The sequence below is a fragment of the Arabidopsis lyrata genome (genome assembly GCF_000004255.2).
Source record: "Arabidopsis lyrata subsp. lyrata unplaced genomic scaffold ARALYscaffold_6, whole genome shotgun sequence".
Classification (NCBI taxonomy): Eukaryota; Viridiplantae; Streptophyta; class Magnoliopsida; order Brassicales; family Brassicaceae; genus Arabidopsis; species Arabidopsis lyrata.
This window is the reverse complement of record NW_003302550.1, coordinates 23,287,284-23,311,542: the sequence shown is the minus strand read 5'-3', so window position 1 is coordinate 23,311,542 and position 24,259 is coordinate 23,287,284. Positions and strand designations below refer to the sequence as shown.

Sequence of the window (24,259 nt, the reverse complement as noted above, 5' to 3'; positions counted from 1 at the left end):
TTCTGATCTGATCTCCCTTCTTGACAACCACGAAGATTGGCCTACCTTTGCTGCTGAGCTAGCCTCTTTTCGGTCTCTAATTTGTTTTTTCCCTTCTTTTAGTATTAGATTTATTCCTCGCAATTTTAATGGTCGGGCTGATTGTTTAGCCAAAAAAGCTCGGGCTCGTAATAGTCTGTTTTCCCATGTAAGTAAATCGGTTCCTGATTGGCTCTCCCTAGCGGATAGTCTCTTTCCAATAACTTAATATAATGGCGTTTGAAAAAAAAAAAAAAATTAAACCGTAAACATCAACAAATATTAATTGAGAATATTTGAATTTATTGAACCAATAGGTGAGAAAGGGTTTAGTATAAGTAAATGGTGTAGGTACAACTAAACACTAAGTGTTTTTTAATTTGTATGAAAACTCAAATAAATTCATTTCTAGGAAGTATCATTCAACTTAAAAGAAAATTAATTGTGAAAAAATTAAGAACAAAAAGTTAATTCACTTATAGTAGTGCAGCCAATTTAATTTCGTAAAGTCGATCTCGAATCTATTCTAGAAACACTATTATTATTTGGCGCAGTCAACGTCAACAAACACAATAATTTGTTACATTATTGTACATATACATGTGCATGCATGCACACATACTTTATTGATTTTCATATAACAAAAAGAGCTCCCAAAACATACTTATCACACAAAACATATATTAAATAATCAAAAACCCTTATTTCGATCGTACTACACGGTTTTTGATAAACTTGAAATCACCAAACATTGTTGAAACTCGGAATCAAGCGCACACATTAATTTATGCTTCGGAGACGGCACAATAAGCTTGAAGAGTAGATTGAACTTTACGACCAGCTTCTGAGTGATAGAAGGTAAACAAGTCGCGGTAATCAAAGGGTCTGAAGAGACGTGGATGCTTCTCGTCCACAAGTTCTATTGGTGCCTCTATGATATAATCTGGTTTTGGACACGTGAAAATTGCTGCTGTGTATCTTGTCTTCTTTTTCTCCGTTACTCTTACTCGGTGATACGGAGCACGAATTCTACCGTTCATAAGTGCCTGCAACATCACCAAGTAAATGTTGATTACTCTTATATATCTTTTTGACAAGAAAATTATGAACAAGAAAGAAAAAAAAAAACAGAAGTAGCTAGTGGACCAACATTGAAAGTGATGAGAGCAAATAAAATCATATAAATTTAGATTTGGTTTGAAATTAGAGCATTATAAAGTGATTGTTAGAGAAATTGGTTTGTCTATATTATTTATTTGATATTTGAGTTCCTAGCTCTAGTCAAAATAAGTTATAGATCCACATATGTTTTATTTGTAAAGGCCAAAGACCCTTAACTCGACTTTTCGAGACTGTTTGCCACATGACCGAACAAGACTAGCACGAAACCTTGAAGAATGAAGAAAGGTTAATATTTTTGTGCCATAGAAAGTAAAAACGAAATGAAAAAAACTTACACATAGAGAATCTCCGGCAATAACAGTGAAAGTATTCGGGGATGGTTTCACTCTGATCCACTTGTCATCTTCGGTCAGTACCTCCAAACCTTCAATTTCATGTTGAAAAAGTACTGTGAAAAGGTTTTTATCAGTATGAGAAGGTAAACCCAACTTCTTCTCCTCATTATCATCATTAGCCTCAACACCATCCCCACCAGTAGCACCAGTTATAGCATTAACATCAACATTAGAATTAACATTAACACCAACACCAAGATCAGTATTAGCGTTAACACCACCACCGATGGCAACATTAGCTTCAGCATCAACATTAAGATCATCATTAACATTAGCACCAACACTAGCATTAGCATTAACATCATCACTAATATCGGCATTAACTTTAACACCAACATTAGGACCAACACCATCATCACCATCAATGTTAAGCTTAGCAAGAAGATCAGCATTATCGTTAACAGTAGTATTAGCATCACCATCAGGTGGTGCAATATACTTCATCAGTCGCATACGGTATTCCGTAGAATTTAGATGTTCATCAATGTATTTTTCTATTCCAAAGCTCTCCATTACCATTCTTCTCACCATCACATCTATTTCCCCTAACTTCTCTGCAAACAACTGGATCGTTTTACTGTTTTCAACCAAAAACAAAAGTTTGTAAGGATTCATATGAAAACAAGAAAATACAAATGAATATGCAGAAATTTTGTTTTCAGTTCATTGGTCTCATACGAAGAACTTAAGCTTAAAAAAAAAAAAAAACTAATAAATGTAATTCTATAAAAATATGGTCACTCTTTTACAAACTGCAAAACGCTGAAGTTAAGCCAAAAGAAAAAAATTAACATGTTTTTAACTAAACAAACTAAAAAGAACTTATGCACAATGTATATATGTTTTAAAGCATGAGTTTTCACCTGATATTCTCGTTACCGTCACCATCAGGCCATAGCTGTTGAGAAAATTCGTTGATGTTCTCCAAAATATTAGCATTACTGATCCCCAAACTCTCGGAGAGATTATTATGATTCAAATATCCAACGTAAGGTTTGGGGCACACGTTTCTTTTTTTGGTCTCAACTGGCAATCCGAAAAGCTCTTCCATGGTTTTCACAATCGATTCCTGAAGCTCCAATGACACTTTATCATATGAAGCTTCGAAACAACCGAAGTCTTCGAGAGCTTTACGGACATCACTCCTCACTTCAGCCCACTTTGAGCTTCCTGGTTCTAGGGTTTTGTCCGCAAGATTGATGAGTGGAAGCTGAGGACTGCATGAACCCATTCTTCTTTCCCTTTTTGGTGTAATTGTAATAAGTTTGTAGATTTTAGCAGACAATAGCAATAATTAATTATAAAAAAAACATTCGAAACACATAAGAAAATTACCTTCGGAGATTTTATTGATTGTTTTCCTTTTGCTCTAGGGATTTTTCTTCTTCTGTGCTGAGTAAGAATGATGAAAGGGTGCCCCATTTTATAGAGAAATTATTGCTTAATAAATAATAGAGAGAGGAAGGAAAGTTGGTATATATAAATTCACATTTTATCCAAAAAAAAAAGCAGCAAAAGGATACGAAAGTTGGTATATAAAAAACAAAAAAAAAAACTCACATTTTATCAAAGAAAAAGGAAAGTTGGTGAATCCTTTATTTCCTTCGTAGAATCTCAATCAATACATTGTGTGTGATCATTATTGTTGTACAAGATGAACCTAGTTGCATTACTTGTGGATGAAACTTAGTAAGCATTGTATATGATTTTGAAGTGACTCTGTGTGCTATACTCTTAGACCATTTAAATTCTGAGGCCGATGATAGTACTTTTTGAACCAAAGCAATAATGAAGAGAAAAAAAAGAGAGAGGTCCCATTTTAAAGATAAAATATTTTTTTACTTAACTCGGTTGGATCCAACTGTATAATTTGGCCATTACTTTGGATTAGAGCTGTTGTTTTACCTGCATATACACGTCGTGTCTGTGATATGTGATAAGATAGATTGCAGGTGGAAGATGATTAATCAATTTCCGGTATTGTTAAAAAATGATCACAATGTATATAACAGAAATACGAGCTGACGATCACGTTTTTGACTTGTACATTTGCTATCTTGAATAGCCCAAAAATATGGTGATGATATAAAATGAGACAGTTAGAGGAATAAAATGTCCTTTGGAATTTGGTCTTCAATTCTCAATTCATGTCATCGGCAAAAATTAGATTATCCAAAAAAAAGAAGGAGATGATTATGACAACTTGGGAATGTAAGAAATAGTGATCGATCGACCTTTAGAGCATGATCGCAGAAAGGACGTAATCCATATATTAGAGAACTTTTAATGTTAAGTTTGCTTTTTAGCCCAAATCAAGTCCTTTTTTGTTTTTGTTAACTAAATTAAATTCTAAAACATTATTTTACATAACATACCTGCAGAGAACTGATCGAAGAGGTATCTAAAGTATATAGGAACGAATTAAAGAGAATATAGAAAATCATCGTTTAAACAAATTGTAGTCTATAGTTAGTCAATCATTTAGTTTTTCTTTTTGTATTATATAATTTATGAAATTACACAATTGTTTTGTTAGGATTAACACATGTGTAATGTAGAAAATGCTACGTTATATGCAAGAGACCGTATCACCATGGGGTTGGAATAAGGTTAAACTCAAGTAAGTCAAAACTTTTAGATTAACAAAAAAAATTGTCGCATGGGAATTCTGTTCGAAGTCCGTCTTCTGGTTTAGTTTCGGTTTGATTTTTAAGTTTCTGGTTTTATGCGCAAAATTAGATTTAAGTAGTTAATAAAGATAAAGATAAAATAAGATGTGAGTGCGAATAAAGATAAGAATAAAGATATGGACGTGGTTGTAAGATAAGGAAAGAATATTCTAGGTTGTAAAATAAGAAAGGAATATTCTAGGTAATATTCTCTAAGCCTTGTAGTATAAATAAGGAAGCTTGGAAGTGTGTTAAAACCAAGCTAAGCGAGTTAGAAAGAGTTAAAGAGTCTTGAGTCTTGTAATTCTTTGAGTGTTTTAATAAAATCTCCCTCTTGTATATAATTTCCTTCCTACTTCCTTCATATTGTCTTAGTCTATACTTCTGATCCTAAATACCTTCTTCCTCTTCAGCTCCGATCCTAGTTGATAATTTTTTTTTTTGAAAAATATAAAATTTATGTATCCAAAGTGTAAAATTATACTAGTTTACCAATCCAAAAAAAATTATGTTTTAAATTTCTTTGGCTTTGCCATGTAGCTTTTTGTTGTTATTCAATATGTCTTCACATGCATATACTACACACAAGAGATGCACCGAAGAAATATATATAACTCATCTCATTAAAGAGTTTCTTTTTAGAAGAAAAGCAAATGAGGGAAGAAACAAATAAAAAGTATAATATATCATTCTTATTCTCTGGTGGTATATACACATGTACGGCAGAGTATATACATGAACACTTTTGAATCATAAATCTTACGAATTACGATACTTGTATAGAGTTGCACCAAAATCCAATGTTTGTTGACTTCATGATATGGAAGCAGAACCAGATAATGCAATCAGGTTCTAGGTACTTAGTGAAATCCGTAGGAGAATGTTAAAAAAAAAAAAAAAAAAAAACTTGTGAGAAGAAACCAATGCTAGCATTAACTAATATAATGGATAGCCGTCACAGATAGGGAGAATATACAGTACAAAGTCTTCAAAAAATAGATTCAAGCGGTTAGGTTTAATTAACTCATTATTCTCCCCATATTTCAAAAGAAGTGAAATCCCATAGCTATGGATTTTTAGTTAATGGATTTTAAGTTTGTAAAATCATTTGTTAAAATGTCAAAGAAATTTGACAAATGTTTATATTCACAGATCTAATGGATAGTCGTCATGAATAAACTCTCTGATCATTCATTCAAAAAAAAAAAAGGTTGAAGAACGCAATCCATCGGCTATAGCAATGCTCCCAATAAGTTTTAGGTTGTTGGAATCTTGACCTCCTCTTTCACTTAGGGTCAGATTCACTCTTCTCTCTACTTCTCTCTTATACTTTGTTTTGTTAATCACAAAGCTTTTAGAACACTTATAGAGAGATTTTCTTTGGATGTCTACATTGTTTCTCTCTTTACATCTCTTGGAGATTAGGTTTAGCCACTTTAACCTTTTTTTTTTTTTGTCAACGCCACTTTAACCTTTTTCTCCTTAATCTCTAATTGTTCTTCTCTTACAAACATTACAACATATTTATACTAGTGTCTTATCATTAACCTAACAACTTTCTACTAAACAAAACAAACCCATTTCTATTTGGGCTTTACTTGTTTTCTAGCCCAATGGCCTCTTAATCCAATTGTGACCAATGGCCACTTCACGACACTTCGTCTTCTTCTTCTTCTCCATCTTCTCTTCTTTGCTCCATTGAAGCTTCTTCTATTATGCTCTTCTTCTTTATCGGGTGTGACTGGTAGGTGTTTTTAGAAGAAAAGAAAAATGTATAAATTTTATTCTTCTGAATTCATCTGTGTTTTCACCCGTCAGAAAAAAAGAAGAAGAATTACTTTTCTACGGAAAAGTGAAAAAGCAGAGTAAAGTAGAAGATTTTATCCCTCTACAAAATAGCTAAAGTAACGTTTTCTTCTGAAGTGCCATTTTCTTCTCTCTTCATTTCTTCTTTAAAATTCTACTCATTTCTTCTATAGTTTTCACTAGTCAGACCCATCATCTTCTCACCTTTCTCCTCAGGTTTCTCTTATATAGGATTAAGCAATTAATCAACTTCCAACAGATCAGCTATATCTACCATCTTTTGAAAAACTTTGCTTTGAACTTCGTTTCATATCCAGTAGTAACTAGCACTTTCATATTATTATTATTTGTTAGAAAAAATCTCTGAGTTGATGATAGCATTAAGTGACACACACACATGCATGACACAAATAAACATGCAGCAGCGTAACGGTAGTTATTAATGGTTGCCATAAATGTCAACAAACTCAATTATTACTTCATTTATTCATATATATATGGGATAGATATATGCATAAGATCTAGTCAGCTACCATCTGTATTCTTCCACCAATTTTTTTTTTAGTATTTTAAACCATAATCATAAAGCAAAAGAGCCTCAAAATTCTCAGAATCAAGAAATGGATTCAGACTCTGTTCGTCGTTCTGTTTCTGTTCAGCTCCCGGTTATCGATTTCTCGAACCAAACCCTAAAACCAGGAAGCTCAAAGTGGGATGAAGTGAAGGCTGATGTCCGAAAAGCTCTAGAAGACTACGGGTGTTTCGAAGCTTCCTTTGACAAAGTGTCAGTGGAGCTTAAGAAGTCTGTTTTTGAAGCTATGGAAGAGCTTTTCGAGTTGCCGATTCAGACCAAACAGAGAAACGTGTCTTCAAAACCCTTCCATGGATATCTTTGTCATAATCTTTACCAGAGTTTGGGGATCGATGATGCTAATGTTTTGGAGAAAGTCGATGACTTTACTCAACAGTTATGGCCTGATCATGGGAACAAGAGTATTAGGTATGAATGTGACAAGTCAATCATTTAGGCCTTTTATGTGCAATTAAAGAAATTTAGTTTTTTTTTTTTTTATTCTTCTGTTTTCTTTAAGAAAATAATACGCATTACATTTATATTTTGCGTTTGAAACATTTTTGTGTTTGGAACAGTGAGACGATACATCGGGTTTCGGAGCAATTAGTGGAATTGGATGTGATGGTGAGAAGAATGATAATGGAGAGCTTTGGGATAGAAAAATACATTGATGAATATCTGAATTCTACAAATTACCTTATGCGATTTATGAAGTATACATCACCTCCTGATGATGATGATGAGGAAACTAAGTTAGGTTTACGCTCTCATACCGATAAAAACATCATCACGATCCTTCATCAGTATCAAGTTGATGGTTTGGAAGTGAAGACTAAAGACGATAAATGGATCAAAGTGAAACCATCTCAAGATTCTGTCCTTATTATGGTTGGAGATTCTCTATCCGTAAGTCCTAAATAACATTTCTTGCACACACACACTTCTTAATTGAAGAACAATCAGTCATATACTTGTAACTTGTTGATGTTGCAGGCACTTTTGAATGGTCGATTGCCTTCTCCGTATCACCGAGTCATAATGATGGGAAAAAAGACAAGGTATTCGACTGGACTGTTTTCAATTCCAAAAACAGGAGTTATCATAGATTCACCAGAAGAACTTGTCGACGAAGAGCATCCACGTATATTCAATCCCTTTGAGTATAAAGATTTTCTTCACTTCTTTCACACAGAAGCTGGACGTAGAGCACAATCAGCTCTCCATGCTTTCGCTGCCCTCTGAACCACTAGACTTGAATCAGAATTTTGTATGAATGTGTATATTCGTGTCTTTTGTGTTGTAGTTCTAACAATCCAAAAAACAAATTTATGTTCTAAATTTATGCAATATGTTTCCACATGCGTATGTAGACACACGAGATGCACAGGAGAAATATAACTTATCTCACTAAGAGTTTTTTTAGTAAAAAAGCAAAGGAGGGAAGAAACCAAAAAAAAAAAAAAAGTACTATACCATTCTCATTCTCTGGTGGTATAGTGGGTTATATTACACATGTGCGGCAGAGTATATGAACACTGCAAATTTTGAAACATAAATCTTACTATACTTGTATAGAGTTTACCAAAATCCAATAATTGTTGACTTCATGAACTGGAAGCAGAAACCGGGAATGCAATCAGGTTCAAATGTATGCAAGCGAGCTTCTGTCAAAATCTGGTTGTGGCCTGCCTCGTGTCGGAGTTGGCGGTCTTTGGATGTTCAGCTCCTGCAAAAGATAAATTGTGTGCTTTTAGGTTCAGTGTCTGGTTCGTAGCTAAAAAAAAAGATATAGGTACACACTCTCCTATCTGTTTTTCTACGCAAAAGTGAAGATTTTTGGAGACTTTATTGGTATAAGTAAATACATAACTACTAACTAAGAGCGAGTTGCTCAGTTTGTGGCTGAAACAAAGACATCATGTTACACTTGTACATGCTAGGAAATTGTCTTTTATTGTTCCAGAACTATATGTGCTTCCGGTTTAGGCCAAATGTTTCTAGGAACAAGAAAAAGACAGTCTCTTACACTAAGGTCAGGTTACCCGTGGCTGAAACAAGTTTCAAGTTTTTTGTTTTGGAGAATGTGTTCTAACTAGATTTTACCCCGCGGTACACCGCGGATCGATTTTTTTATAACTAAAAAATTATTTAGCAAAATTTTAAGTTGTATTTGTTTTGTTAATATTGTTTATTTTGTTTAGTATTTCTGATTTTATAATTAAATTTTGATTTTTAATTCTAAGATTTCATCCATAGTATATTGTTTAATAATTAATATCGATCTAAACCCGTTGCACCATATAACCCCGTCCCGTAAAATTAAACATCATTTGTTATTTTTTTAAAATAATATTTTTATCCACTACGGGTTGCAGGTTCATGCGGATAAGCCCGTAGAGAGTTGCGGGTTTGCGTGTCGACCCGCCAAAAGAGAAGCTATCTTTTGAAACATTTTGTTTTATTTAGAGGTTTTGAGAGAGTATCCCTAAAAAATAATTTTCATTATATGAAAAAAAAAAAGTAGAAGAAATTGTAATATCAACATTCCCGATTTTTACATCACTCGTTACTATTAATTTTTTTCTTTTTTGCAGATAAAAATCAGAAGTTAACTAAGTCGAGATTTTTAAAAAGATTGTGTAGAGATTTTTGGTAAATTGTTGAGAACATATTTGATTTCAAAATCTTTACTTAAATAAATAAGGAAAGATTTTGTAGAGACTTTTGCTAAATATATGAGAAATGAATTTCATTTAAAAATCTTTACTTAAATAAAACAAATCTAAATAATTAATGCTAATGGCATGTCATTGTAAATACTTCATAACTTCAGGATTTATTTGCTAATTGTGATCCAAAAATGTATATATAGACTAAATATATGAGAAATGAATTTCATTTAAAAATCTTTATTTAAATAAAACAAATCTAAATAATTAATGTTAATGGCATGCTATTGTAAATACTTCTTAACTTCAGGATTTATTTGCTAATTGTGATCCAAAAATGTATATATAGATGATGGTAGTAAAAGAGTTGATGTATGGATTTGAAGTAATTTGGAACAGAAGTAGTAGTAAGATTATTGTTACCTGCATCCAAGCGTCGTCTCCAGAATGTTCTGGAGAATTCTCTGGAGATAAGATGGGAGGTGGAAGAGGATGAATTAACTTAGGCACAATCACCAATCCTCTGCCAACCACCAATATAGCTCCCGCATTGTTCGCAGTTCCTGTTTAACAGAGTATCACAATGTTTTATTTCTTCATGTTTTGCCTATCCAAGAATACAAACATAGATACAAGATGAAGTTTTTTTGACGGGTTTTGTTTCTCCTAACCGCAGTAATTTGTGGCGGAGAAAAGCGTGATCAACTGTCCCTGTGCAAATCTTTCGAATCCATCCATTACACATTCATGGGCCCTGATAATTAACTGCAGTTTATTCTTCTTACAGAATTCTGTTACTCTATCAGGCTGCAATATCAAGATTACGCCCTCAGTGATTGGCTCCCAAAATAATATTAATAAGAAACGACTAAGAGCGAATAAAAGGGGTATTTTACCCCAAACGTGACAAGACCAGGTCCTCTGGCGTTTGGTCTTAAACCCTCAATACTATCGTTCTCTGTAGGATCAGACCTGTACTTCAAAAAACGTCATTAACTCAGGGATATAAGAAATAGTGATTGATATGAAAGCAGGACCAGAAAGGATGGATTACCATAATAAATCCATAAGAACAAGGGATCCAGCATCCATTGTTATGGGCCTTTCGATCTTCTCAATCTGTTCCACTGTACTGATTGACCTCCCAATTCCACCATGCATACATATAATTTTATTCTCGATTAGAGCAGCGAGAGGAAGATAATTAAAAAGTTGATTAAATCTTGTCCACGCCCAGATGCCATCGTTCTCTCCCTGGTAGAAGTACAGAGCAGGCTTAGTCTACGCAGAAAAGCTAGCGACAAACACGATGAATATTTCTGCAGAGAGGCATGTACCATTCTTTCTATGCATTCAAGACGGAAACCAAATAGTGCATTTATGTCAGCAGCCTCGTGATTTCCACGAATCAAGTGAACATTCTCCGGATATTCAATCTGCACAGGAATATCTAAGAACCATAAAACCAAAAAGCACAATTTGAATGACACTAGTAATATGGGTGATGTGAAATTAGGCACCATCTTGCCTTCAATGCAAGCAGCAAAGTTATAGTCTCCAGGCTGTGTTGTCCTCGGTCAACGTAATCTCCCAAAAATAAATAGTCAATATACCTGAGGCAAACACGTTTAGTTTAATAGTTCAGTGACTATTTTTTTAGTAAAACTCCACAACGTTCAATCGATTTCTTAAACTTACGTGATGTCTCCAGCTGTTGAGGGAAATCCATATTCATCAAATAAACGCATTAAATCGCCAAATTGCCCATGGAGATCGCCAAAGACTTTGATAGGAGCTTTTAGCTGAAGAACTGTTTGTTCATGCATAAATATTTGTTCGGCAGCATAACAGAGTTCCCCAACTTCGTAAGAATCCAAGAAAAACTTCCTATTGCCAGGAGGTTTCCAGTTTCGAGGTCTCAACAAAGCAGCAATGACCTGCAAGCAACAACATATTAGTAGAGATAGTAAGAGTGACTGTGTCCAGGAAAATGAGAAGATTGCAGAAGAATGATACCTTTTTATGTAGGCCTTGCGGAGACTTCTGTCTCGTGAACTTCTTGGTAGGTTGTGGCACATCGCTATTATTCATGGGAACCATCCGCCGGCTCTCATTCTGAAACTGATCCAAGCTTAGCTGTCTTACCATGCCGCCCAGACTGCCAACCGTCTCTTTTGCTACCACAACCTATCAAATGAGATAATTCGGTAATCAAATACGCAAAAGACTAGGTTGGGAAGTATTTCAAACTAAGCAGCCAATATGTCCAAGGCATGAAACAAAGAGAGAAATGTATAATATTATTAGGGATTAACATACAGCTCTCGGATGAAGCCTGACATCTCCTTCATTTGCAATATCATCAGTAGTAGTTTCTACAGTTGGCGAGCTGGCATCAGAGGTAGAGGGTTCTTCATCCAGAGTACCAGATCCTAGTTGTGCAGCTCGCCAAACAGAACTAGCTACCTCTGCTTCAGCTGCAGAAGCCTCCGTCAATTTCTCCAATGAATTTTCATCCAAGCTGATATTGTTAAGGAGAAAAGTAAGATAAGTCATGCTCAAACAACTAGACACGGTTAACCACAAACTAAGAGGGTAGGAAATGGGATAGACCTCAGTCCCTCAGACATGGCAAAGGTTGGTTCAGAGCCTGAAGGAGGTCGTGCGGCATAAGAAAACCTGGGAGTTGAACTTTGTTGGGTTCTATCTGATGCTAGCAAAGGAGAACTGATGTCTGACTGGAATGTTGAATTTTCAGCAACTAGAAAATCGTCAAGTAACACATCTGTGCGGAAATAAAATTACCGTAATCGTCATACTCTGAGAAAAAGATAGATGACTTGAGACATAAAAAATAACTACAAGAGATGTAAGTGTACCATAAAAACTTCCTAAGATTCAACTTGACATATTTTATGAAACGTGAAACTACGGAACTAATGTATATGTACTGCAATAAACTTAGGCATCTTGTTGTACAAAAGGAAAATTATCAGCCTTACCTCCTCTTAGACCACCATGCACATAGATCCGGATGCCAACTGATGCGGCACCATGGCGACAGCGTCGCATAAGTTCAAAAGACGGATCTTGATCGATTTGTCCCTTAATTCCGCGTGCAGAAGTAACTTGCCCATTTCTATCCAACCATACACCGGCAGCAGTATCAAGCACTGCGAGAAAATAGATTCCATATCAAGATCAAAAATCGAGAGGAGGGAGTAAAACCTGCGAGAATTAGCTGACCATCATTATTACCTGCAACAGATGCTTCAGCGTCTATTACACGGCCTCCTCTCAGCACACCACCACTGACATGTAATCTTGCACCTACAAAAACCTGATAAGAAAAGCAATTAAGGAACTCATTGCAATGGCTGGAATTAGAGCATGGTATTGTAAATGAAATAAAATGCTTCATCAATCATTTCATAATAGAAGAAAAACAACAGTCAACTCAGTTTCTAAAGCTACAATGTGCAGTCCTCTGTGATACTAGTATTAGTCAACGCTTCAGAAGTTTTTTTCCATATTTTTCGAAATTAGAGCAAGATTTGGTTTACCGCTGCGTGTTGATATCTTGGAGAAGGAGCTACACCTGGAGCCAGCGTCCACTCCCACTGACCATTTCTATGCATTAGCAGCCCATAAGCATCTCCCAAAGGCTGCAGACACACAAATACATAAGAGAATATACCAGCATTCATAAAAAAGATTGAAAACATAATATCTTAAAATTTGGATCTCATAGCAAAATAAGCAAAGCTCTGGATTCGAGATTTCTGTAACTTATCTGGTCCTATCCTGGAAAAAAAAGGAGTCTACTAATTTCTGCACAAGAGATTAATGGAGAAAAAAAGTATACCGCTCCCAAGGTGTCTCTTCCCCCGCAGAGCAAAAACATGCCATCAGAACGAGCACTGCCAGAAGCATACCTATGCACAAAAAATCAAAATATGAAAATTCAGTTGAAGAATTAGCCGTTCTACAATAGCCATTAAAATCAACTTAATCACTAACATTCTAGCACTTGGCCGGTCACCATCTGGGTTCAATCTCTGCCATACATATGGTTTCTGAGCTGTATCCAGGGCCCAAGCGTCAGAAAGAGCTCGTTTCCCTGTTCCATACACAGATGGACACATTTTTGTTAGGATATGTGGATTCTTTAAGAAATAAACAGAATAATGACTAACATTTCCATATAAAAACCAAAAATAATGAAACAGACGTATTCTTACCATCATTTCCGGTGACTGTAACAAGATATCTCTGAGAAACTAAATCCATAACATGGCCATAGCGAGGGCCTGGACCATCCCCTTGAACCACCACCCTGAACACGCATTAAATGAAATAATTCTGACATCAATAAAACAGATTGCAAAGAGCGACAGGAACTAGGAAATTTATAAAGAGTCTCTTACCTGTGCCACTTGAACTTATCATTAGTCATGTCAAGAACGTAAAGATCATCAGTAGAATGCCCCGCTGGGCCAATGCCACCCTGTTAATTAGACAAACATAAGTATGTGTCATACATGGACAATGACAATTGACCAAAAGCCTATCACATGAACCAATAAACGGTCAGAATGATCTATAAATAACCTGAAAAACGACCATGGTGCCAACTGCAGCTGCGGCGTGAGCAGCTCTAGGAGACGGAGGCTCACCAGCCGGTTTAAGCCTGCACAAATCCAGAAATTGACAAGGCAAGTCTCCATCAAACCAACGTGGATTTGCAAGAAAACAATAAACCAAAGAACAAAATCTTAACACTAAAGACAATGTCTCTTTTACCTTGTCCACTTCCTAGTGAGAACATCATAAGAATGCACCGAATTGGTAACACCAGCTAACCCTAGAAAACAGAACAACCACAGAAGAAGCATCAGGCAACTCCAGATCAAACCGAAAGAAATATTTCGAAATTAAAATTCAATCAAGGATACTTACTGATCCCAGGAACTGAAGAACTTCCGCCCTCAATAGCGGTGGCGCCGCCGAAGAGTATAAGTCGAGGACCGTGAGTCTTAGTAGCTGCAACGGCGGTAAGTGTATGAGCGCATCTAGGACCAGGAGCATCGTCTTCATCATCCCAAAAGGTTTCTAGGGTTTTATACTGAGGAGCTGGATGTAGCCACGGTTTCGAGCCCATGGAAACCACTTTACGCGTATAAATCGATCCCGCAACAGCCAAAAATGAACCAGAGAACCAGAGAATTGAGAAAACGAAACCTAGAAAGCGAATCAAAGACGGAAAGACTCGGCACTGATGAAAGGACTAGGTAGAAACTTCAGATCGGAAGAGTAAGACTTCACGGCGGACAACGGTGGCGAGTTACGACGGACGGACTCTGTCTTCTCCCCAAGTAAACCTTTCTTTTTTCAGAGACTATTTTTTTTTTTTTTTGAATTAAAAGAGAAGAAAAAAAATAAAAAATAAAATGTTTGCTTCGCCGAGATTTGGAGGACACAGTTTTCTTCGGATAGAAAAGGAAAAGGCGTTTCCGCTGAGCTGTACTTTTAGTCTTCTTCTTTAGTCAACGGCTGTATATGCGCGTGAATTGTCGAGAGTACCCTGAATCTCTTCTTTTTTGATTACTCAAATACTTTGTAAATTTGAATCTCTCGAAATTTAATTAAACAATTCTAAGAAAAGCATTTCTTTTCTAACACTTATCGAAACTTTGGAGTTTGAATTTTCTTTTAAAAGAACATTCTAATTCTATACACTTTTTCAAAAGAATTTAATTGAATAATCTGTAAGTTGTAGCCTTTTTGGGTAATTTATCCAAACTGTTCAAATAATCTTTAGCCTTATGGAATTCATTGTCCAAAGCTTTAAATTGATTTCTTCTTAGATTTACTATCATTTATCTTCCTTAAATCACGAAAAATATTTGTTTATTTCTTTAAATAGCATTAAGTCAACTAAGTGAGATAAAAAGTCAAACTCTTCCTTCTGTTATTATCTTCACTATTTACTCTCAAAGTCTCAGCCTTTGCCTGTAAATAACCAGAGAGTGAGTGAGTGATACAGAGAGATAGACAAAAGCCCATAAAACAGAGAATCTTTCAAATTAAGGACCAATAGAGAATCCCTAAACAGTTAAAAAAAAAAACATCCTACTAATCAAATTCAATGCAACTGAGTCTAACTCTAATACTGAAGCTTATTCACATCCCAAGCCACTCTCATAACTCCAAACCTCGAATTCGCCTCTGTGAAAGTCCTTCCAACATCATCAGATCCATAAGGGATCATCTTTTTGCTCCAATCATATGACTCACTAAGCTCCGTTACATCAACTACACAAATCTGTCTTGTCTCCAGGCTTAAACCGTACCATTCACCGTCTGTTCTCAACACCATTCCTTTCCCTATCTCGTCTCCTCTCTCGTCCATAAGCCTCACTTGTTGCCCTTGCTTTATCCCTTCTTCTGATGATGACGATGATCTCAACAGATTCTCTCCTGTTTTCGGGGTTTTAGATGCAGTCTGATCTTTATATGGTGTTGATGGTTTCTGCTGCCAAGTGTTTTCATCTCCAGGGCTCTCCGGTAATTCCCCTGAGCTGTTATTGTCACGAACTGTCCCCGTTTGCTTGTTTGCTCGAGCTAGTTTCGCTTTTCGGTTATTCAGCCTGAGAATAAACTATCAATGTCAGATAACGTATTGTGATTACGATTCTCTTTGCAGTTGACAGAGAGGAAAACAAAAAAGCAAGTACCAGTTTTTCAGCTGCGAAGATGTAATAACCTCCGGACCCTGCAAAATCGCGTAATCAACAAGTGCATCGTTCGTAATACCTGTTGGAAATTAAAAAGAGTAGAATTCTTGAACTCACCTTCTGACTTAATTTATCAGCCCATAACTGTATCGAAGCTGAATTCCGCTGCATATCAGGTTCATCAGCAAGCGCCTTCTCGATCATCCCCGTTTGATCATCATTCATAATACTACGCTTCCGTTTCGTCCTCTGCTTCTCAAAGACAAGGAAGGTTTCAGATTTCTCATCCTCCTTCACCTCTCCTGACGCACTGCCTTTAAACCGCTTGCTCATATTCTGAACCAACTCTCCATCTTCAACCAGACCCTTCCCTCTGTTAGAGCTTGTATCTGAACCACTGGTTTCAAGATTGCTCGCATCTGCATCGCTTTCTTTCAACCGTTCAACTGTGTCCACCTCCTCGTTCACGCCTTGCTTTGTTATCATACCTTCAACTCGGACATCACAATTCTCTGAAGCTTCCTCATTGTTAAGATTCAGAATCTCTTTTCTCTGCTGCTTACCAGATAAATTCCCTCCCGTACCTTCAATATCCTAGAACAAACATAACATTTGAAGGTTAGAAAAAAACCTGTCTTTCGTATAAATTCAACATACGATGGACATTAGTAAAGCCATGTTATAGCTACTTGTATCAGTGTAACAAAACAGATAATCTTAAACAAAACAAGATCACTGTAAAAGCAATGTAGAAGAGAGCAAAAAGCTTTTTCACCTTCACCTGTACTTGACTTTCCTCAAATTCGGAATGGATTAGCGGTTGCAACTGGTCACAAAACACCCTGCACAAGACAATATCCCGAAAAAATGGCTACATAAAATAGCACATCTAGAGAACTATAAATCTTTAATATAGTCATCGGTGAAAAGTACAATGACTGAAGAGGCTTTCTGTTACCTCAAAAGCAGGAAATCTTCCTCATTGAGGGAACTAGGGATTAAGGATTCTGCATGGCGCAACAGAGAACCTACATATACAAATATCCATCAAAACAAAATCGCCAAAACATGTGTATATGAAAAATAATATATGTATCTCGGGATAGAGATACATACCTAGGTTTCTGCAAACACCAGTGCCTCTCTGTGCCACTGGAGTATATGAAGAGCCTGGTAACATCTTAATCAATATGCTTGAAGGATCTTTTCGCAATCCACTCATAACATTCTGAATGAAACGGTTCCTATCCTGTTCTGCAGAGATATTAACAGCGAATACACTTAGTAACAAACGAAGGTAAACCGAAGATATGATACAGGAAAATGAAGAAGATAGTGACGGGAAAAAAAAATCACCTTCGCAGACGTTGGGAACGAAACAGTGAAGATTCGCGATCATTTTAATAAATAAGGATGTTCGTTGGTGTGCATATGAAGACATGGTAAGGTTATTTTGTAAACTGAGCTTGAATTGAGGTGTGACTGATTGCCCAGAAGATGAAAATATACTTAAAACCCATCCGGCTGACTTAAACAGATCGTAATCAACATTCGCATCATCCTCCCTTGAAGAAAGATCAGAAGAGCACAACATTGACAAGAAATCTCCATGAGAGAGACAAAATACCGCACTGAGAACCATGCTCTGGAGAAAGATTGAACATCCGTCACACATCAAATTACAGAATTTCAGTAGCGCAATTAATTTATAACCAGACCAACGACAGCCCATAAATTGTATGAATCATATGTGCCAAAACAATAAATAAAACAAAAGACTTTAGCAGAGGCAGGAATAATTGGATACTTACAAAATGTTCAGTGAAAAAAGATCGAAAATTTGAGTCATCCGTGAGCACGTCAGCCAAGCGCATAGCGTTAAGTAGCACAAAACCCATCGGGTAGTCAGGAGAAGCAGTAGCCATGGAAGCTTTAGAAAGGCCAAGCCTCAGTAATTTAAGAACCTAGATTGCAGATATATCATCACTGAATAAGTCAACACTAACTTCACAAAGATAAACTTTCCGGGAGAGAATTGAGGAACAGAAACTACAAAATGTCAATTTAACAACATATGCCATTTAGGAAACTGTAGGTTTAGACTATAGAGCAGAGCTGATTATCACTAAGCCAACTTGAGGTTTGTTCTATGACTAGTTACAACATATAGAAACCAGTAATCTCCATAAATAGCAGTGTCACCCAGTGCTAAACCTTTCAAATCAAGAAGGAAAACGTCCTATCGATTTTAGAGCAGAGCCCCTTATTAGGACTAACCTCTGAGGCAATAGTTTTGGCTAGTTGCAAGTTTCCTGCATTTGCAACCTCGTCAAGGAATGAGACACTTTCCGCCTCAAACAAATGCTGCAACTGCAGGAACATGAACTTTGGTATGAGTAGCAGACAGTAAATAGAGAAAAACTTTGCTAAATGTCAATAGACTTACAATTGAAAGGACTTTTGCTTTCATTCTAGACGTGGAAGCTATAGTTATGGTTGCTCCAACAAATTCAGGTGTAATAGCTAGTGACAGTATGGATTGAGCTAGCCTAAGAACGCCGCCTTTTCCACATAGCTCCTGAAAGAAGAGTACCAGAAAACCTAATTCTGAGATTCGTCCTCCACAAAATTATCAATTTAGCAAAACAAATTATTAACAACTCGTGATTAATATACAAGAGACTAGTTAATCTAAAATTGATGCATCAAACACCAAGCATTAGAGAAACCTTGTTTTTAGCGACACGGTCTCTAAACGGTTTGTGTTGGCATAGAGAATGAAGGAACTGCAAAGCAGCTTCAGCTTGTTGGCAGTGGAAGTTGACCTCCTCTACAGAACTTGCACCTAACCTTTTTGGGGAGTCAGTTTGTCGATACAGCAACTTTGCTTTCAAAGATATCACAACATTGAGGACAGCTCCAAAAGCACTGTCTATAAACACATCAACCTAGATGAGAAAAACAAGAATCAGATCAAACTTGTCCCAAGGCAGCAGAACCCAGGTCTCAAAGCACAAGCGTAATTCTCTTATTTTCCAATGATATATCCTTTCCTAATATTGGCATTTCAAGCACATTATGATAAAGGGCATTGATTCATACCCTTGGGTGGGCAAGCAAGACGAGAACAAGATCTTGGGAGTTAGGAGAGATAAACCCGTGAAACAGGTGGAGACAAGAAGCCACCAATGTAGCCTCTAGTAACGATTCTTTATTCGAATTGCAGCTTTCCTTGAAACAAGCAACAGACATGAAATTACAGATCCAAAGAGAAACAGGAATAGACACAAAGAGGATTTTACAGAAAAGAACCTTTCTGTTACGGCCAAGAGCTATTATCACAATAATCACCAGATCAATCATCTGTGCTGATAATTTCACATCGTCAAGCAAGACCTATCACAAATATGCAAACAAAAAAGAATCAACCATATTCCTAAATACTGTTCCTTAGAGACATTAATTCCAATTCTTCAAAAGCTCAAAGACACATATGAAGATGGGAAAACCTGCTCGAGTTTCGCGTTACGAGGTGTTAAGTCGCACAACGTCTGCAACAGTCTGATCCCACACAATATATATCGAGACTTTCCATCTTTATTAGGAGTCATAACCACCGCAATGAGGTGCCGAGGTAACATTTTCACCATTTTCTCTACACTAATCTGAAAGAAACCCAAAAATCAGTACTTTACTACAAATGAAGAGAAAAAAACTGAAAAATCAAATCAAGTTTATTTGCACCTTTTGTGGTAACCCTTGATCAGAGTTAAAGCAAATAGAGAAATCTCCATTATCTTTAAGCAGCTTATGAAATTCCACAGAGTTTCGCCAATGCAAAGCATTCACAGCTTGTACCATGTGTTTAGGCTGCAACAATCGAACCATGATTGTCACTAATATACGCAACAGTGACTGAATCTAATTTCCGGTGAATGGAGAGCAATCAGCGACTAGAATTTTGTGCCGCCGTGAATTATAGCGTTAGGTTATATGGTAGAGAAGAAGATAAGAAAAACTAAATGTATGGGGAAGAAGCAGTGAAATCTATCTTCAGGATTTGGTGGCATAACGGTATATATGTAAAAAGAATGAGGTTAATTTCTAGATATGTGGACACTGAGTCTCTCTCTCTCTCTGTCATAGAAGGATGACTCCAGCTATAGCTTATCGGATTATTTGGTCCAGCGACGATTTCAAACCCTAACATTTTCTTTCCAAATGTCGAAACGATGAAGACAATCACGTGAGAGTACACGTGACTTCTTTTCTTTGGGTCTAAGTCGTTTAATCAAAGCCCAACACAGCTTTTTCTTTTTAAAAAAGCCCAAATTAAGCAAAACGAATAACAACACTATACATGGATGGTGAAACGAACAAAGTCACTTTAAAACTCGTGAAGATTTATTTCACCAATTGATCAACTAGTACTATCAAAATAGTAAAGCATTGAGCTTTTAGAAGAAAAATACTTACTTTATCATCGTATTTTGTCGATGGCGCTTTTGTTTCAGATATACATTTCGATGTTGATGGCGCTTTTGTTTCAGAAATACAGTTTGATGATGATGCTTTTCTTTCAAATCTAGACATTGACGTGTTTTTCTTCGATCAATAGATACTAATGGTGATGCTTTTCTATCATATCGTTTCTTGTTAGACGGGTCTAGAAACAAAAGTATATCAAAAAAAAATCAAAACTTGTTAGTAAATTAAGAAAATTAAGATCAAATCTTGACTTCAACATTTAGATTTTGCATGCCAATTTCAAACACCATATATATGATTAATAAACCCAAAATTAAGATATTTTGGATGCCTAAATCTGAATGTGAGTGATAAAACCTTAGATCTGATCCATTTCTACATGCTAGAACATTTAATAACCTTTTTTTTGTTTTTTTTTGTCAAACGAACATTTAATAACCTTCTACCACTTATTACCAACCACATAAATTTTTAACTCTATAATGATTTATTTATTTAAATTTGAGGTCCATCAAATATATATGTCGCTTAGATAATCTAAAGAGTCTAAACATATGTTTTACAACACATGATTTGAATTTTAAAGAAAATTTCATGGCGGAAAAAATCTTAATGCTTGGCTGATTTTTACACTACTCCTATCAGAAAAATGATAAACATATCTTTTAAATTCGGTAAGATATCAAAAACATATATTTCGTAAAGATCTAATTGGTGAAAATAGTTTCAGTTCAATCTAAATTGAAAGGAAATCGACTCACCTGAAACAAATTTCTCGGAGGCGGCTTTCATCGCACAATATGCAACAAGAACCCTAGCGACGAAAGACTTAAAACTTTTTTTTATGTGTGTTAATTGTATACTTATCATATATATTGTTAAACCGGTTTTGTTAATAAATTTTTGGTTCACCATTTTCAGTAAGGGTAGAAAAGGAAAAGAGAAAATCTGCATATCCAAGTATGTTATCTAATTGGTCATTACATTACAAACCAAGAAAATTTCTCCCAACAATACATTTATATAAAAAAAATATACTCTCTCTGTTTTTTAAAAGTTGTCGTTTTAACTGTATTTGGACAAATTAAGAAAATGTATACAATGACTATATTAACCTCATAAAAATGACAAGTAATTATTTACAAATAATTTGTGTTCAATAAAATGAGGGTAATTTGGGTAGTTATTGGCATAAATTACATTATTACCTTAAAACGACAACTAATTTAAAACAAAAAAAAGCTCTAAAACGACAACTATTCAAAAACGGAGGGAGTAGTTTTTTTTAACCAAAAAATAATCGTTTATTGTTATAAAAAGGAATTAGTAGCAACAAAAAAAAAAGAAGATTTTTTTCAGTATTTGATATCAACTTATATTTATAGTCTTTTTTTGGTTAATGAAATTTGTTTTATAATGAAGTGAATTTATCAATTTGACAAAGATAAACAAAAAAAATCCAGAAGATCCGTAAATGAAATGCCACGTCAACAACCAAGAACCAATTAAAGAGAAGTTCTTTGGAGTAAAACGTGATTCCAATAAAAGCCATACTATTAGATAAATAATAGCCCTAGAGGGAGATAATTTTGAAATGAGTGGACCGTTGGTTTGAAATCCAACCAAAAAGACAAAATTCAAAACCAATATATATTCAATAAAATAAAACCAAAAGAATAAAAAAAAAAGAGAAAACCTTTTCGAGAATTTCAAAAATCAAATTCACTTCCAAAGAGAGAGAAGAAGAAGAAGAAGAAGAAGAAGAAGCACAAGTCCAGAGAGAGAGAGAGAAGCTGCGAAATTTCTTCATCTAATGACGGGGCTTGTGATGATGACTAAAGGCGGAGGTTGCGGCGGAGGAAAAGGAGGAAGGAGAAAATCTACGGCGGAGGAAGAAGAAGAAGAAGAGCAGAATCAGCAACAACTGTCTCTTGTCGAGTTTCTCTTAACGGCGCTGCGTAAATCGGTAGTATCTTGCCGTGTAGACAACAGACAAGACGACGGCGGAGGGATTTCCTCCGCCGTTCATCACATGGAGATTGGTTGGCCAACAAATGTTCGACACATCACTCATGTAACATTCGATCGATTCCATGGCTTTCTTGGTCTCCCTCACGAGCTTCAAGTTGAGATCCCATGTCGAGTCCCTAGCGCAAGGTATCAAATCAAAGATCTCTCTCAATTTCTCTGTTGCTTCAAAATCTGAAACTGGATCTGCAGTTATAGATTCTTAATTAATGGTTCTTAATTGGAACTTTAGGTTTCAAAATACTAAAAGCTTAGATATAAATGCAGTGTGAGCGTGTTTGGTGTATCGGCGGAATCGATGCAATGTTCTTATGACGAGAAAGGAAACAGTGTTCCAACTATTCTATTACTTATGCAGGAGAGACTATACTCTCAAGAAGGTCTCAAGGTAATGGAAATGGGAATCAAAATTAAGAATTTTTAAGAGTAGATTGAATTGATATGTATACCTTTTTTTGTGTAGGCTGAAGGAATTTTCAGGATAAACCCTGAGAATAGTCAAGAGGAACATGTAAGAGATCAACTAAACAGAGGTATTGTACCTGAGAATATTGATGTGCATTGTTTGGCTGGTCTTATTAAAGCTTGGTTTAGAGAGTTACCTTGTGGAGTGCTTGACGGTCTTTCTCCTGAGGAAGTTCTCAATTGCAACACCGAGGACGAATCCGTTGAACTCATTAAGCAGTTGAAGCCAACTGAGTCTGCTTTGCTTAATTGGGCTGTTGATCTTATGGCTGATGTTGTTGAAGAAGAAGAGTCTAACAAAATGAATGCAAGGAATATAGCCATGGTTTTTGCTCCTAATATGACTCAGGTAAAACCACACCTAACCTTGTTCAATTACGCTTAGTGTTTTATAAGAATCACTGAAAACTTACTAACGTTTGATTCTTGCGTTCTCTAACTATAGATGACAGATCCATTAACGGCTCTTATGCATGCTGTTCAAGTGATGAACTTGCTTAAGACTCTCATCACAAAAACACTAGCTGAACGCGAAGAAACTGCTACCGGATCAGAAGGATATTCTCCATCCCACTCATCCAATTCCCAAACTGATTCTGATTCTGACAATGCACAAGACATGGAAGTCAGCGGTGAATCACAAGGCACAGATTCCGAATGCGGAGAAGAAGAAGAAGAGGTAGAACAGCAACAAGAACATCTCAGCCGCCACTCTACCCACGCAGATGAACACGATATTGGATCATTAAGCTCAATAGAGAAATGCTTCTTGAGTCAGCTCAACAACAACGCTAGAGTTTCAAACACCAGTACCACTGAAGACTGGAGCCCTAAAGCATCTCCGCTAGTATCATTCACAGAGAACAAAAACAACACTTTGAGCTCAAGCACAAGCGACTAAGATGAAGAAGCAATCAATGATCGTCTTAAAGCCTGATCTGCGTTTCCCACGCTTTCACCGGTGACAAACTCATTTTTATGTAGCTTTACTTTGGTTTTCTGTTCAATCTGCTGCAGAGAACAAACAAGAAGGAAGAAAACTGGTTGTGTCTGTAAATCAATACAGAGATTATTGTCCAATTTGTTAGGGTCTTTAGGGATTGTTGGTGAGAGGTCTGATTTTAGGGTTCAATAAGGGCTGAACCTGTCTGTGTTGACTGTTGTTGTAGTACCTCTTCATGTTTGTGTCTGTCTGTTTGTGTTTGTTGTGATGTTTGGTTTTGTAGCAAGATAATCTGATATTTCTCTTTGATATTTGAACAACACTGAATCTTTCTTCTAAACTCTA

General features: G+C 36.0%; 5 protein-coding genes across 7 annotated transcripts; 2 read left to right on the top strand and 3 right to left on the bottom strand.

The window, feature by feature from the left end:
• Positions 1 to 540: 540 nt before the first annotated feature.
• LOC9308868 (2-oxoglutarate-dependent dioxygenase AOP2) lies at positions 541 to 2,965 on the bottom strand. Its single transcript, XM_021020758.1, has 4 exons — positions 2,871 to 2,965; positions 2,399 to 2,776; positions 1,476 to 2,112; positions 541 to 1,064 (listed from the first exon to the last, which is right to left on the bottom strand). The coding sequence occupies exons 2-4, from the start codon at positions 2,764 to 2,766 to the stop codon at positions 804 to 806; spliced, it is 1,266 nt and encodes a 421-aa protein (XP_020876417.1). The 5' UTR covers positions 2,767 to 2,776; positions 2,871 to 2,965; the 3' UTR covers positions 541 to 803.
• A 1,508-nt stretch (positions 2,966 to 4,473) lies between these two features.
• On the top strand, positions 4,474 to 7,943 carry LOC110227213 (probable 2-oxoglutarate-dependent dioxygenase AOP1.2). The gene is made up of 3 exons (XM_021020783.1): positions 4,474 to 7,010; positions 7,160 to 7,490; positions 7,578 to 7,943. Exons 1-3 carry the CDS (start codon positions 6,631 to 6,633, stop codon positions 7,824 to 7,826), a joined length of 960 nt encoding a protein of 319 aa, XP_020876442.1. The 5' UTR covers positions 4,474 to 6,630; the 3' UTR covers positions 7,827 to 7,943.
• A 34-nt stretch (positions 7,944 to 7,977) lies between these two features.
• On the bottom strand, positions 7,978 to 14,718 carry LOC9308867 (serine/threonine-protein phosphatase BSL1). The gene is made up of 21 exons (XM_002872752.2): positions 14,213 to 14,718; positions 14,057 to 14,117; positions 13,865 to 13,943; positions 13,681 to 13,760; positions 13,495 to 13,589; positions 13,274 to 13,373; positions 13,119 to 13,188; positions 12,817 to 12,918; positions 12,512 to 12,593; positions 12,256 to 12,426; positions 11,867 to 12,038; positions 11,573 to 11,774; positions 11,270 to 11,440; positions 10,952 to 11,190; positions 10,782 to 10,866; positions 10,591 to 10,689; positions 10,308 to 10,507; positions 10,150 to 10,225; positions 9,925 to 10,060; positions 9,677 to 9,816; positions 7,978 to 8,310 (listed from the first exon to the last, which is right to left on the bottom strand). Exons 1-21 carry the CDS (start codon positions 14,412 to 14,414, stop codon positions 8,227 to 8,229), a joined length of 2,646 nt encoding a protein of 881 aa, XP_002872798.1. The 5' UTR covers positions 14,415 to 14,718; the 3' UTR covers positions 7,978 to 8,226.
• A 482-nt stretch (positions 14,719 to 15,200) lies between these two features.
• On the bottom strand, positions 15,201 to 20,598 carry LOC9310949 (nodulin homeobox). 3 transcript variants are annotated; one of them, XM_021020697.1, is made up of 16 exons: positions 20,467 to 20,598; positions 19,735 to 19,860; positions 19,500 to 19,655; positions 19,303 to 19,386; positions 19,093 to 19,221; positions 18,720 to 18,938; positions 18,437 to 18,568; positions 18,268 to 18,360; positions 17,802 to 17,954; positions 17,347 to 17,635; positions 17,107 to 17,244; positions 16,949 to 17,018; positions 16,766 to 16,832; positions 16,108 to 16,584; positions 15,991 to 16,028; positions 15,201 to 15,903 (listed from the first exon to the last, which is right to left on the bottom strand). In XM_021020697.1, the coding sequence occupies exons 1-16, from the start codon at positions 20,581 to 20,583 to the stop codon at positions 15,420 to 15,422; spliced, it is 2,772 nt and encodes a 923-aa protein (XP_020876356.1). In that variant the 5' UTR covers positions 20,584 to 20,598; the 3' UTR covers positions 15,201 to 15,419. The 3 variants fall into 3 exon arrangements, with proteins under 3 accessions (XP_020876356.1, XP_020876357.1, XP_020876358.1); XM_021020698.1 differs by having other exon boundaries at positions 16,772 to 16,832; XM_021020699.1 differs by lacking the exon at positions 20,467 to 20,598 and having other exon boundaries at positions 19,735 to 20,198.
• A 1,490-nt stretch (positions 20,599 to 22,088) lies between these two features.
• On the top strand, positions 22,089 to 24,241 carry LOC9308866 (rho GTPase-activating protein 2). Its single transcript, XM_021020757.1, has 4 exons — positions 22,089 to 22,635; positions 22,774 to 22,894; positions 22,970 to 23,320; positions 23,417 to 24,241. Exons 1-4 carry the CDS (start codon positions 22,292 to 22,294, stop codon positions 23,870 to 23,872), a joined length of 1,272 nt encoding a protein of 423 aa, XP_020876416.1. The 5' UTR covers positions 22,089 to 22,291; the 3' UTR covers positions 23,873 to 24,241.
• The last annotated feature ends 18 nt before the right edge of the window (positions 24,242 to 24,259 follow it).

What these genes read in the sequence shown, in the direction of transcription:
- LOC9308868 (XM_021020758.1), bottom strand. Translation starts at nt 2,766, where the DNA reads ATGGGTTCATGCAGTCCTCAGCTTCCACTCATCAATCTTGCGGACAAA. An exon ending in GACGGTAACGAGAATATCAG is followed by an intron (nt 2,113 to 2,398) that starts GTGAAAACTCAT and finishes GGTTGAAAACAG; the next exon opens with TAAAACGATCCAGTTGTTTG. An exon ending in TTGCCGGAGATTCTCTATGT is followed by an intron (nt 1,065 to 1,475) that starts GTAAGTTTTTTT and finishes GTGATGTTGCAG; the next exon opens with GCACTTATGAACGGTAGAAT.
- LOC110227213 (XM_021020783.1), top strand. Translation starts at nt 6,631, where the DNA reads ATGGATTCAGACTCTGTTCGTCGTTCTGTTTCTGTTCAGCTCCCGGTT. An exon ending in CATGGGAACAAGAGTATTAG is followed by an intron (nt 7,011 to 7,159) that starts GTATGAATGTGA and finishes TGTTTGGAACAG; the next exon opens with TGAGACGATACATCGGGTTT. An exon ending in TGGTTGGAGATTCTCTATCC is followed by an intron (nt 7,491 to 7,577) that starts GTAAGTCCTAAA and finishes TTGATGTTGCAG; the next exon opens with GCACTTTTGAATGGTCGATT.
- LOC9308867 (XM_002872752.2), bottom strand. Translation starts at nt 14,414, where the DNA reads ATGGGCTCGAAACCGTGGCTACATCCAGCTCCTCAGTATAAAACCCTA. An exon ending in GACCGGCCAAGTGCTAGAAT is followed by an intron (nt 13,189 to 13,273) that starts GTTAGTGATTAA and finishes TTTTGTGCATAG; the next exon opens with GTATGCTTCTGGCAGTGCTC. An exon ending in CTCCGCCACAAATTACTGCG is followed by an intron (nt 9,817 to 9,924) that starts GTTAGGAGAAAC and finishes TCTGTTAAACAG; the next exon opens with GAACTGCGAACAATGCGGGA.
- LOC9310949 (XM_021020697.1), bottom strand. Translation starts at nt 20,583, where the DNA reads ATGTCTAGATTTGAAAGAAAAGCATCATCATCAAACTGTATTTCTGAA. An exon ending in CGACAAAATACGATGATAAA is followed by an intron (nt 19,861 to 20,466) that starts GTAAGTATTTTT and finishes CGATTGTTGCAG; the next exon opens with CCTAAACACATGGTACAAGC. An exon ending in CGTTCCCAACGTCTGCGAAG is followed by an intron (nt 17,245 to 17,346) that starts GTGATTTTTTTT and finishes ATATCTCTGCAG; the next exon opens with AACAGGATAGGAACCGTTTC.
- LOC9308866 (XM_021020757.1), top strand. Translation starts at nt 22,292, where the DNA reads ATGACGGGGCTTGTGATGATGACTAAAGGCGGAGGTTGCGGCGGAGGA. An exon ending in TGTCGAGTCCCTAGCGCAAG is followed by an intron (nt 22,636 to 22,773) that starts GTATCAAATCAA and finishes ATATAAATGCAG; the next exon opens with TGTGAGCGTGTTTGGTGTAT. An exon ending in TTGCTCCTAATATGACTCAG is followed by an intron (nt 23,321 to 23,416) that starts GTAAAACCACAC and finishes CTCTAACTATAG; the next exon opens with ATGACAGATCCATTAACGGC.